This window comes from Triticum aestivum, chromosome 3B, assembly GCF_018294505.1.
Source record: "Triticum aestivum cultivar Chinese Spring chromosome 3B, IWGSC CS RefSeq v2.1, whole genome shotgun sequence".
Classification (NCBI taxonomy): domain Eukaryota; kingdom Viridiplantae; phylum Streptophyta; class Magnoliopsida; order Poales; family Poaceae; genus Triticum; species Triticum aestivum.
In genome coordinates this window covers 654168144-654181910 of record NC_057801.1, presented here as the reverse complement: position 1 = coordinate 654181910, position 13767 = coordinate 654168144, and the positions used below count along the sequence as shown (strand labels likewise).

At 46.7% G+C, this 13767-nt stretch overlaps 1 protein-coding gene across 3 annotated transcripts; it reads right to left on the bottom strand.

Annotated features, from left to right (window-relative positions):
• Positions 1-1629: 1629 nt before the first annotated feature.
• On the bottom strand, positions 1630-12841 carry LOC123065958 (bZIP transcription factor ABI5 homolog). 3 transcript variants are annotated; one of them, XM_044489139.1, is made up of 8 exons: positions 12701-12841; positions 12544-12620; positions 11651-11717; positions 10460-10563; positions 2437-3519; positions 2258-2329; positions 2130-2159; positions 1630-1975 (listed from the first exon to the last, which is right to left on the bottom strand). In XM_044489139.1, exons 5-8 carry the CDS (start codon positions 3415-3417, stop codon positions 1883-1885), a joined length of 1176 nt encoding a protein of 391 aa, XP_044345074.1. In that variant the 5' UTR covers positions 3418-3519; positions 10460-10563; positions 11651-11717; positions 12544-12620; positions 12701-12841; the 3' UTR covers positions 1630-1882. The 3 variants fall into 3 exon arrangements, with proteins under 3 accessions (XP_044345074.1, XP_044345075.1, XP_044345076.1); XM_044489140.1 differs by lacking the exon at positions 12544-12620; XM_044489141.1 differs by lacking the exons at positions 10460-10563; positions 11651-11717; positions 12544-12620; positions 12701-12841 and adding an exon at positions 4967-5141.
• Between the last annotated feature and the right edge of the window lie 926 nt (positions 12842-13767).

Sequence of the window (13767 nt, the reverse complement as noted above, 5' to 3'; positions counted from 1 at the left end):
ATATAAATAGTAACAACAACACAAGTTCACTTGCTTGACTAGATAAACGCTGACATTTGGGTCCTTATGAGTTTTAGGTACCACTAGTAAATGACTATACCATGCCGCTCCCAAAAGAAAAGCTCACTACTATCAACTCTCATGGAATTTCGTCTGACCACTAATTTGAATAGCTAAAAATTCATTGGATTTAATAACTATTGAATGGCTCAATTTTCACTTATGCGACAAAGTGCACCTACGTGGATAAACTCAACTCATGTGTCATCTCCACTTCTTCAGAAGATAGCAAAGGCAAAGACTCCAGCATACACCGGAAAATGGACCACACACATAGCATTGCATCATATTAAAGCGTGAGTACACATGACACAGAGTATGCCCCCGACCTCATGTGCTCTCTAATGAATAGTAATATAAAAAAAGTGAAAAAATCAAAAAAATCCTGAATTTTTTGATGCAAACTTTGAAAATGTTCTCAAAGCTTGCAAATTTTATCCCGAAATAACATTCTTGGAAGTCATGGTGAAAAAGCAAAAGTCGACACTCCATAAATGCTATTTTTGAAAGCATTTTGGAGTGCTGTTTTTTTTATGACTTCCACGAATGATATTTCGGGATGAAATTTGCAAGCACCGAGAACATTTGTCAAATTTTACACCCAAAAAAATTCAAAAATTATGGAAGTTTTATTTTTCTTTTTTTGAACTTAATATTCATTATGAACTCAATTGATCTCAGAAGTAGAAGGAGAGTTTCGGAGTACACATCAATATATTGTTAATTTTCTTTTGTTCCATTTGTCTGAAGTTTCTGACAAACCCATCATCACCTATAAACAGCAACAACAACACAAGTTTACTTGCTTGACCAGATAAACACTGATATATGGGTCCTTGTGGATTTTAGTTACCACTAGTAAATTAATATATCATCCCGCTTTGAGTAGAAAAGGTAAATACTATCAACGCCACAATTGTCGCTGCTGAAGTTGCATCAAACACACAGTCCTCCTCCTCCTACCAGCACGGCTATGGAAGTTGAATGGCGGGTCATCGTTCATCAGATGCAGCTACCGTAACGCCGTGATAGGGCATCACCCTTCTTGGCGTTAACGTTCTCCTTTGACTGTTCCATCTTCTTCATCAGCTATAAAAATAATCACGACCCACCGGGTGTTACCATCAGCACACACACACACACACATTAACTGTTTTAAGACTTGGCAATTAGGTTCTTGCAAGCAATTGGCAAGAGGATCACCCCTCGCCTCCGATACACACAACCGTAATAACATAAAGGTTGATGATATCCGTCATGGTTGGCCAACCAGGGAGCGCAACTGAAAGCTAACCGGACCCTCAAGTAGCGAGCCGTGGAGGAGGGGAAAGGGAATCGACTACCCAAGCATGACGATGGGTGACCACCTGTCAAGGCTCACGGGATCCCGTGTTTGAATAGCTCAAATTTCATTGGATTTTAAAGTTATTTGAATGGGTCAAAATTCACCGACGCAGTAAGGTGCGTCCACGTGATTGAACTCTAACCCGTGAGCAAAGGCAAAGACTCCCCCCCCAACACACACACACACACACCAAAAATGGACCACATGTGTTGCATCACATCATGTTAAAGAGCAAGTACACATCAACATATTGCTAATTTTCTTTCTGACAAATCCATATACCTATAAACAGTAACAACAACAGAAGTTCACTTGCTTGACCAGATAAACACTGACATTCGGGTCCTTATGGTTTTAGGTACTACTAGTAAATTACTATACGACCCCGCTCGGGAAAGAAAATGTTACTGCTATAAACACCACAATTCCTCCTCATCCTCCTGCGAGCACGGCTATGGATGGATGGCAGGTCACCTTTCACCAGATGCAGCTGCCACAGCGCCGCGAGAGGGTGCCACCCTTCTTGGCGTTCACGTTCTCCTTGGACTGTTCTATCATCTTCTCAACCAACTGTAAAAAAAGATCACCGCCACAAGGTGTTTCCATCAGTATGCACACATTGACTATTTTAAGACTTGGCAATTACAGTGGATTGTTACAAGCAATTGGTAGGTGGTTGCGAGTGTAGGAGGATTGCCAGGTGATGGTAGTAAAATATACATACCATTTGTTTCTTGGTCAGCAGAATTGTCTTCTGCAACAAAACAATGAAACAGTTTAGTAACGGTAAGAACTAAAAAGCATATGAAAACTGAATTTTCTCATGGTTTTCACTGGTCAGCAGCTCCGTACCTCCTCAGCTTTCAGACGAGCGTTCTCCTCCTTGAGGTGGTTCAGTTCAGCTTCAAGCTCCACGGTATAAGCCTATAGGATTTAGAAAGACATGTAGTGTAAGTGTCACCAACATTGTTACCACCATTACAGAAATGGCATTGCATAAAAACCAACAATTTTGGCAGCAAGGTAAGTACCTGCTTCCTAGCACGCGATCGTGCGGCTGACTCACGGTTCTTGATCATGCGGCGGTGGCGGCGCTCGATGCTTCTCTCGCAAGACTGATCCTCTGGGGCACCGCGTTTCCAGGTGCCGCCACTCTCCATCATCGTTCCATCGCCCATGCAGTTCATCATGTCAGCCTGCGTCATGGCGCTCCTCCCGTCTGACGACCCGGGGCTCATGATACCCACCCCACCTTGAGGAGGTGGTGGTGGCGGCACCACAACAATCCTTGCGTACCCATTGGGGATGAACTCCTTGACGTATCCCATCACCGGGAACATGCCATTGGCTGGTGCCATTGGGTACATCATTGGGCCAGGTTGTTGCCCCTGTTGCGCGGGGTTCATCTGTGCATGGACCATGTCGACCGGCACAGGTGCCTGGCCGCCGGCACCCGATCCCCGGACCACGCCGGCCTTGACAAGGAACTGCTCCAGCGTCATCTCGCCTAGGGTCCCCTGCCGGTCGTTGGTCGCAACCGATGGCTGGACAGGAGGCTGCTGTGAGGGTTGCGCGGCCTGAGGCTGGACATGCACCGGGCGGGGCTCCCTGTTGATCTCATCCCACACCTCCTCCACCGTCTTTTGGCACATCGGGGGAGGCAAAGAGAACGACTCCTGACGGGCTAGGTTGCTTCCTCCTGCATCTCCGCCACCTCTGCCTCCACCAGCACCCACCACAGGAGCCATCTCCATGCCCACCAAGCCACCGCCAGTCGCCGCTTGGAACTCCTCAGCATTCCATATGTTGCTCATGAATTCGTCCATGTTCATGGACCCGAAGTTGCGCCCCGCCTCGCACACCGAGTATTGCAGCTCGTCCAGCGTCAGCGCGAAGATGGAAGACTGCCGCGCTGGCGCAACCACCGGCTGCTCCTCACCTTCGAGAACGCGCGGGTGTGAGGTGACTTCTTCCTCGGAGAACTTCACGTCCTTGCTCATCTCCGACGCCATCCGATCTCTCCTTGCCACTGTGCTCTTGCTCTACGTACTCTCTTGTTTGTGGGTTGTGGTGTGTGTGGTTCAGCCTTGTGCATTGCGCCCTCTATTTATAGCCTGCAGCATGCGAGAGATAAGCATCAATTAAAGCACTAGATAGCAATTAAATTCACGCTATTGATGAAAAAGGTGAGCTATAGATATAGATAGATACAGTAGATAGAATTCGTCTCGTACTGGACAGATAGGGTACTGCCAAAGCGCCAAACATGGCCGCGAGTTACACCTGGTATACGAAACGAACCCGAGGGGCGTGCTAGTTTGTTCAATAGCTAGCCGACGACGGCCGCCGCTGAGACGCCTCACTGCCCGACGACTGAGCATTACGAACGTTAGCGTGAGAGACAAGGATACGAGTAAACCGTGTGTGGCCTTTGCTACTGCCTACTGCTGCCAAGATCGCCGTTTCTAATTCGGGGGTTGGATTAGTACAAGGAGTCTTACGGCACGGTGCTCTTCAATTCAGGGAGGTGACAAAAGGTGGTGTCATCAAAAATGGAAAAATAGATAGGTGACAAAAAGGTAAAGTCAGTCTACACGCAAAAAAAAAGTCAGTTATGCATCTTTTTTTTTCTGAGAAAAGTCAGGCATGCATGTGAAAATGCATGTCTACCTTTTATTTTTGGGCCTGGACCATCTAGAGGGAATCTAGGCCCAGAATTTGTCGTGCACTAGTGGGCCTGTTAGAAGCCCACAGATACACCAATATATACTAATCTCATACTGACTCTTCCGTGTTCTACAAAAATGTCATACAGACTCAAAAAAACATACAAAAATGTCATACTTTTTTTTGAACACTACCAAAATGTCATACTGACAGATACTAACCAGACTTTACTCAAATGGAAGACAGATATTAATCAGACAAGAGTCGATCTGATGGCATGGAAAAGCACAATCAGATAGAGCCCTCCTCCCCAGGATGGTGTGGAAAAGAAAAATCAGACAGGGTGGTATGGTATGGAAAAGAAGAATTAGACAGAGTCGACAGATGATAACACATGACTTCTCGCTGTCTGAAGAAAAAGACATGGGCTCGCTTTCAGCGGCAACCTGACGGTTCTCGAGGACATACGAAGAAGAATGGCTCAGCTCACATCACACCAACAATGGCCACCCCAAGCGAAACTGCCATGACTAGTACAGCGCGTGCAGGCAAGCTCAGATTGGCTTGTGGTTGCACGATTTTGAAGGATTCAGCTGATGAGAAGGTAGCCTACCGGAATACCCGATCCTCGCAGCATATAATAAGCACTCAAGCAGCAACCAAGGCGATTCAAGATTTATTTACTGCTGGTGCTACACAAGAATCACCCCCGGCCGGGCACCAAGAATTCCCCCGCCGTTCCGACCCCGAACATAAAACGGCGGTGAAACAAAGGCGCTAAGTTGCCGAAGCCGCTACGATCGCTAGAGATGGCATGGTGGAACGAGAGCAAAGTTGACGGCTCCGAATGAAACGAGAGCGACGAGCGCGCGGCCCGCCTGAGTACGCACGTACCTCCTGCTCCCGCTCCAGCGGCGGAGAGCCGGCCGCGCGCCGGCCGCGAGCGGCAGCACCGCTGCGCAGATCAGCTTCGGACACCACCGCCTGCAGCTGAAACTTTTATAGTAGAGTTGCGTGGGGGGAGGGAGCTGTGGCGAAACGGGAGGCAGCATCCCTCCTTACTAACTGGAGAGAGAGGGGGAGACGCATGTGCGTACGTGAGGAAAGGAAATGGTGCCGTTGGCTGTGTCGGGCGCGTCGGCACGTTGGGCTTTCCAGAGCCATCGCTATTCTTCCCAGACGGGCTCCGAGTTCCGAGGCTAGTAGGGGAACGGAATGGGTAGCTACGAGCGAGCTAGCTGTGCCCCTGCATGTTGCTTGCTTACTTCCGCCCCGGGTTTTGTCAGCTCTTCTGCCCACACAGTCGCAGCTGCCTCCCTATCCCGTCGCCCTTTTGGTCACCGTACATACGTGCTGGCCAGCTGCGGAGCGGCACCAGTACGCGCGCCCAAAGCTGGAGGTCCATGCAGAATCTACTTGATGCTAGAGTATTTATACGACGCACCTGCCGCCTACAGCCTCAACCTTTGGGCTGAAGCTTGTTGGAACAGGGGAACTTTGGGAAATCTTTGGTGCAGAGATGTGGATTAGCTACAGAATGGCAAAAGCTATCGGCAGTTCGGCACCTTGCGACTCGCTTTCTGCGGCTGATGTACTACGTACTGGCGTGGCCGGTTCTCGTTCCACACGATCAAAGAGTTGGCTAACACATCTGCTCACGAAAAGGGACATGTCATGCATGTCAGCTGTGTCGCCGCAGAGATTAGAGAAGACGAGATAGGACCGGGCGTTCAGGTGAGGATAAGTCGACGCGTGCAGGGTACGTGCCTCGAAGGAGATATGACCTCCTGCCCGCAGTCGCCGGTTCTCTGTGGCAAATCTGCGACTGTTTAACAGTGCACTTGTGTCCACAGACAAGGCACGCGGAGCCGGCCGTACCAATCTTCTTCTACAGAAAAAGAAAAACGCTTACGCATCTTCAAGGCCGATCCGTAAATTTTCTACCGCATCTGTCCGATGACAGCGAGACCCCTTATCCATGGACACTGATGTCGGTGGCCGCCATCCAACATTGACCGCATACATTTCAATAATTTTTGAAATTAAACGGACGAGATTCATGTAAACCAGACGGATTTCATTCAAGTTTGAATGTAATATATTTAAACAGATGAATTTTTGACCGCTTTTACTAAAAACTGAAAAAAAACTAAATCCTATATCGGACGACCACCTCGTAAGCGTGGCCGCCCTATCTTACCGCATGGCGTTGTCGCCCGTGCCGCCACCGCCGTCATCGTCCCTCCAGCGACGCAAGGATGCCTGAGGGCCGCGACAGCCTTGTCCAGCGGCTGCCTGCCGCTCGCGGAGGAACCGCTTCGCCTCCTCTTTCCCGGTGCGGAGGGCCGCCTTGGCCACTGCCGACTATATCGGTAGAGCCCTGGCACCAGCCTTGCCCCTGTCGGCGTTGGCAGAGCTGTCGCTAAGTGACCACTCGTCAAGGCGGCAGCGCCGCCTGGTGGTCGCCTCCCCGATTGTGACAAAGCGGTCGAGTGCCCACACGGCGGCGAGGTCCGAGTCGTTGCAGACCCATTTCGTCGTCATGTCCGTACCGGCGAACGCGAAGTGGCGACCGGCATTGCACCGGTCGCACCTCGCTTGCTACCTCGCCACGTGCTCCTCCTCGGATACCATGGCCCGAGAGCCGTAGGCACTGCCGGAACTGCCTCCTCCAAGGTAGTGCAGGATGCGGCCATGTGCCTTTGTGAGCACGGCTGACAGCTCCTCCTTTATCGGGCGACAGTGGCGTCATGGTCGCGAGGAGGGCCCGTCGACTCGTGCATAGCGGCTGTGCGGCAGGGGCGACACCGGCTCATCCTTCACACGGAGGAGGTGCTGGGGGGACGTCGGCTCCTTCTTCACACGGTCGTCGATGTGGAGGTCGCGGCCTGTCGGAGTGAGGAATGTGTCTCTATGCGTCACCGGCGAACGGCTTAAAAAGTCACGGCCAGGCCAGGCGAAGGGGCGGTCATCCCGCTTCAATGCAATGCAGCGGCCGGAGTTGGTATCTCGGGACGCGGCGTCCGCATTGAAGCGGCAACCCCGAGAGGTCACGACCGTCAGCGCCGCCTTCCCATCCGGTCAAATCGTGGGCATCAATGTCGGCCGCTACATGCTCTGGGCCGGCATGAATGCGGCGCGAGCATTCGATGAAAAGCGGGGGAGAGGTGGTTAGAGCGGTTTGGAACGGACGTGGCAGTGGTCCAGACGCCCACAAAGCCCACCCCCCTAGTTTGTCTCCGATTTATGGGGAAAAATAAGTCCAGACCGCGTGGTGGACCGATACAGGCCCGCGTTGGATGGCACAACACGTCCGGATCGCATGGTCTGAGGGTCAGTATTGGAGATGCCCTTAGTAGGAGAGGGTCAAGGCGGAGGTTTGAACCCCTAGCCGTCACTTGTCTTCTCTGTCTCTCGCCGCTATCATGATGCATCGTCCATGCAGCGTTGGTAGTAGCGGGAATGTTGCTCATTGTAGGGGCCTGATAGGGCAGAGTTGATGGGTTGTTGTGGGTCAAGGACGGAGATGAGTGGCCGAGGTGCGGTCTTCGACGAACGATGCTCGACGGCGGCGTTGGTGATCCAGCGTTGCGATCTTAAACAGTGGACTAACCTGGCTGGCTCATCAGAGAAGAGGGCGTCGGTGCATGGTCCTGGGTGACAATGAGCTCGACATCAGGCCCAAATCCGGCATGCAGCGGCATGGGCAATTTGTCTCCGGTTTTCTTTAGCAAGTCTCATGGTTTGTGGCGGCGAGGCGTCGGCCCGTTTCAATTTAGGAATAATGTCCTACAGCATGCTGGCTAGCTGGAAGTTCATGGAATCCCAATGTGCTTAATTAGGATCGTGTGTGCCGATATCTAGTTCTCGTGATGTGCCTTTTTCTTTTGCAAATTTTCTTGGTGGCGTTTGTCCTATGAAGCCGATAATGTGGTTATACATCTTAGTTCTCCGGCATTAGCTCTGGCCGATGATGTTGTCCAGTCTTGACGTAGTCGGGGAGCATGTGAGGTTTGTGTTCCCCAACTCTGGTCGAACATGGGACGTTCTACGGGTCCTCTTTGGTGTTCTCTTCTTCGGTGCGGCAATTTTCTACCCGGATTGTGGTCGTAGACGTCTTCTAGTCTACATCGACGATTTCTCGGTCACTTCTTTTATAAGGTCATGAGTTTTAACGAGTTGGCTCCAGTGAGATGGAGGCCCAGAGCTGGCAACAAGATCTTTTTCATGGCGCGCCGTCGATGGATGCATGAGAAACAAGACTTCGACGTCCTTAAGAATTTATTTTTTTCTCTAAGGATGCTTTTGTAGGGACATGTGCTACTTACATGTGTGCTATTTCGCAAAAAATATATATATGCACATTTTTATGATGATGGATATTCATGAAATGAATGTAATACCGCCTTTTGTAAGCAGTTAAAATGTTTTTTTATCCTACTTCTAGGCCTCGTTTGGTAAAAAGCGAAAAAGTTAGGAATTTGGAGAACTAAATACCTATATAAATAGTTCCTATGGTATATTTTGGAATAAAGAAATGCTTCACCAGATTTTTTATGAATTGGACAATCCCTAGGGACTTTGCTGGAAATCAAGCATGTGGTCTTACCTTATGTTTTTCTTCCTTGTGTCTTGAATTCATGTATATTTCATTATATGGTATCCAATGGTAATCTTTTAGCATTCCTATGTTTTACGTTAGAACTCAAATTGAACAACATTTCTTATTCAACAGATTAAATGGCAACAAAATCCTGTGATTTTCGTTGCTCTGTTTCAAGCGGGTATGTTATTGGACGCAAACATGGCACAAACGTAGGTTAGTTGTCCCCATGGCGCAACGACGCGCGACAGAAATGATTCACACTAGAACAAGCCACGAGCTACGCCATGAGCAGGCAATAGAGAAGTCGTGTGACTAGACTCTTCAACCTGCAAGCGTGAGCGCGGGGCCACTAGATCTAAATCCGGCTCTAGGTTCATCCTGACTCCATGACGAGTTTCTTCCTCCTTCAGAAGAACACCCCAAACACCACCACCCCACTCTCCCTCCCTGATCCGACGTGTTGCGGGTTCACGTATTGATAGATCACCATAGCTTCTCCTAATACCCCATCTTATAAGCAACATCGTTTTCCCCCATAATCCCCCGCCCCACTCCACATGATCCCCTCTCCTTTGTACAACCCACAACCTCCCCCTGACACCATAGGGAGATCCTTGTAGAGAAAATAGAAGAGGGTACATGTAATATTCGAGGATAATTTCTCCTGGTGCCTCTTAGCGGTACATGACACACATGTTATTTGAGTGAACCCCCTTGCCCTGGGGGGTTAATAGCTCTACTCATGCTTATATGGGGTTAATCTTGATATAGAGTACAACGGAGATTTAAGAGAGGGTTTTGGAAAGTTGGGAGGCAACTCGTCGAGTTCTAGGGGTTGATCTAGATAGGATGTCATGGATTGATGTGGCTTCTATGGGCAGATTGCAATGTGTGTAGATCTTGGTCCTTCTGTGTGGTGTTGGACGACCTTGTACATGTGAAATGTGGCGGTGCCCTCCCCCACCCCCAACAGTTATGTTGGTCCCCAAGAATTGGACTCCTCCCTAGTTTTGAAAGGCCTTGACTTCTAGGGGAGGCACCTTCCATTAAGTTGGTCTCCCATGTATGGGTCCCTTGAACCCACACGTCCCTATGCATATATGTCCCGTGCGGTACATGCGACACAGGGATACAACTATCCATCAACACCAACCCCCCTCCCACTACCTCCAAAGTAAAAAAAGAAACATGAATGTTGTATGAAAATTGTTATGGCTTGTGCTTTGGAGTTGTCATCTAAGGTTATGGTAATTTTCCACCCTCCCTATAATTACCCTCCATATAAAAACATGGGGTCAAATGAAAAATGTATGGAAAAGACTGCTATGTATCATGGTCTAGTGTTTCCATTCACATGTGATAAGTTTTCACCCCCTGTAATTTCCCTCGAGAGCCCAGGAAACAAATGATTGTCATGTGTTAATACCTAGTGTTGACATATAATTACCTAAAAGTTGACATGTGTTTTGTGGTCTAATGTTAGCATATAAGTATGTGTCAGATTGCCATCAACATAAGCCAATTAGGTTTCCCTCCATTCTAACAACAATCAGTAATGCATGTGCTAGGATAATTTGCCATGTTTTGCTAAATAAAACTACCATATGACGTGTGTGGGAGTTCCCATGTGTCGTGGTTATTTTCGCAGTTGTGCAAACAATATCCAAAAACACAAATACCAGGATGGGAAAGAAAACAGGCAAGGTCATACTCCAAAATGGCACATAGTCGAATGGTGCACTTAGAGGAAATGGATAAGAACATAAGACCCAATAATGTACCTTGGTAGAACTAGTAGGAGTTGTATTGAGATCATTCCATATCTTAAATCCATATATGCCCCAGAAGAAGATGTAGTTTATGCCCAAGAAGAAGATGTAGTTCACTGGCATTCATAGACCAATAGTGAAAATGGTGAAGATGAGGAAAAAATTGTTTGCATAGAGAAACAATAGAAAGATGCCATCTAAATTGCAAAAAAATACAGTTAACATGGAGTGCACCCCTAGAAAACCCTATCATGAAGCAACCCATGTGACTTGGGCAAAAAAAGTTGATACTACCAGTACTTGGCCCTACTAAAGTTGCCATGACATGTGAGCATGAACTACTATAATATAAGTATAAGTTGACATGTTAATTGTGTAACGATTTCCATGAAGTACGTGCATATTGTTGAAAGAGCCATCAACCTCCGTGTCTGCCTTTATCATCTGATAAATGAGCTTGTTTTTTCATGTGGATACAATGAAAGGTTCATGAGATATATTTATTTCAAGTCATTGATGTTCAATGTCTAAGTTTTCGACATGAAGTAGCTGCAAATGAGAAAGAAAGTGCAAAAGTAGAGAGGGTATCCGTGAAAAATCAGCAAAATCATGGGGCGTGAAAGAAAAGTTTGGCGGTGGAGCTTGGCCCTATAGTGTTAAGTAAACAAACTTGCCACCCACCAAACAAAGATGTAAATCCATTCATGAACAACAAAGTTTGTCAATGTGTATCCACACCTCAAGAGAAAGAAAAGCACCACCCCTTTGCAAAGGGGTGCCGCGAGATGAATGTACAATATGCACACATGGGGAGAATGTGAAGAAAATACCATATAAGGACACTACAAAAAATTTGAGAGATATTAATTTTCTGACCAAAAAATTCAGGAAGAAGTTGCTATGCATGATTATGTAGAGAATGACATTGTGTTTCATACCAAAAAATTACCACAAAAAAAGTGAAATGTGTCTCATAGGTAACACGAAATCCATATGTGGATCAAAAAACTTGTCATATATGATGCGTAGTCACAAAATCAGGAGAAAATAAAAATTGTTGGGGTGTACTAGGGAGATTGCCATGGAATCTATGTAAAATAGGACACACATAAGCGGACTAGAAATTAATTTAATGTCACATAGTTGCCAATGACATGTGAATAAAGCATGCAAATGAAGTAGTTGTGTGCATCGACTAATTACCATTGGTTTGATGTTGGTCTATGTGGATGAGAATCAGCCGTCTTTTTATTCCATCAACTATCGCTGCCTGTGACAATGTTAGTAGGAAACATTCATGTGAGATCAAAAAACTTGTAAACCATATATATGTCCCTTCAAGGAGAGGAAAATACAAAAAAACTTGAAGGATTAGAAAATCATAGGAAGTCATCAAGCAGGGCGGGTCCAGATAGAAACCATGGTTAGATGATACCAAGATGCATTTCTGCCCGCCCAAGCACTTCCTCCAACCACCGCACACACATGCATCATCTCGTGTCTCATGTTTCCCTAACTCTACTAATTCGCAAACAAATCTTTACAAGACTAGATCCTGAAGTCTAAGCCACATCGCTTCCCAATCGACAACAATTTCATCATGTGGGGTTAGATCCTGCATCCTCCCACCCCACCCCACCCCACCCCTCCTCGACCAAACCCTATCCCCCAAAATCCTTGTCGTGGCGGGCACATAGATGAAATTGATGAATCATAATAACAAAAATTAAATTGTGAGTCACCACCAACCGGGGGGGGGGGGGTCAAGATAGAAATCATGGGTAGATGATACCAAGATGCATGTCCGCCCGCCCAAGCACTTCCCCCAACCACCACACAAACATGCATCATCTCCTGTCTCTTATTCCCCTAACTCTACTAATTCACAATCACATCTTTACAAGACTAGAACCTGAAGACTGAGCCACTCTGCTTCCCAATCGACAACAATTTCATCAAGCATGTTAGATCCCGCATCCTCCCACTCCACCCCGCCCCTCCCTGACCAAACCCTATCCCCCAAAATCCTTGTCGCAACGAGCATATAGATGAAATCGGTGAATCATAATAACAAAAATTAAAGTGCTCCTCCCCACCTAACAGAAAGTGAACTTGTATTCTCCCTTAAAACCACTTCTATCCCAGATCCACTCCGCACGATTTCGCAAAAAATCTGTCGTAAAAACAACGCACATCAAACACGTCAAAGATTGCGACGACCAGGAGAAGAGTGGGTGGAACCATGATTAGTACCTCGTATGAGTGCGGGAGTGGATGGATTCGGACGAAGGCGCTGCAGCGGCGAGCCAAACCGGCGGAAAACTCGAGGGTGAGGAGATCTGGTGTGGGAAAGAGGAGCGAGAGTGTGTGTGTGTGGTGTAAATGTAGTCCCCGACAAGCGTGGTTTTAATGGGGAAAAGGGGTGCGGTTCCCTAAAATAGTGAAACTGTCGACCCTAGCCCACCCACACCCCCAGATCATCTCCCCCCTTAATTTCTTAACATATTTCTATCAATGCATCTCACCTAAAAGGAAACAATGCGGATGCTCTATGTCAGATCATGCTATATTGTCCATGTGTGTGATCAATGCGACATCATTGCATCAGGCTAGGAGATTTGTAAGGAAAAGTTCATCCAATATAATTTCCGAAGTGTCACATCCTAGATTTTCCCCAAATCTGGTATGTTAAATTTTGCAGAGGGAATTGCATTTTTTCTTGATAGTTGAGTTGTTTGATTTTTTTTATGGTTGACTTGTTTTTTTAATTCACCTAGACGGTCAAGAAACATATGGCCACATTGAAACCCTTGTTTGAAATTTGGGAGAAACAGAATTAACCCTACATGGTTTAGGGAATAAATTGGAATCCCAAAATAGGTTGAAAATTAAAAAAAATTGGGCATAAGGTTATCCTTAGTAAGACCTAGATGATATTCAAGCCCTAATAAATATCCCTAAATGATTGATTGATTGGAATCAATTAAAAAATCAAATGGGGTTTTTTTTATAAAAAAGGGGATTTGAATTTATTTGGCAAGAAAGGGAACGCCATATGTCCAAATAATATTCTTGACCTTCTGCCAAATTTTCCAAATTGGATTTCAAACATATTTTCCAAATTGAAATTCAAGATGGAAAATAGAGTGCAGAAAACATATGCTCAGAAGAGCCAAATAAAGTGTTGGCACACTCACAAATATTCATATTTGAATTTAGAGAAATTTTAATTTGGGATGAAAAATCAAATTCAAATTCAAATGAAAAGGCAAAGACAAAACAAAAAAACAAAAAAAGGAAAAGGAAATAAAAAGAAAAAG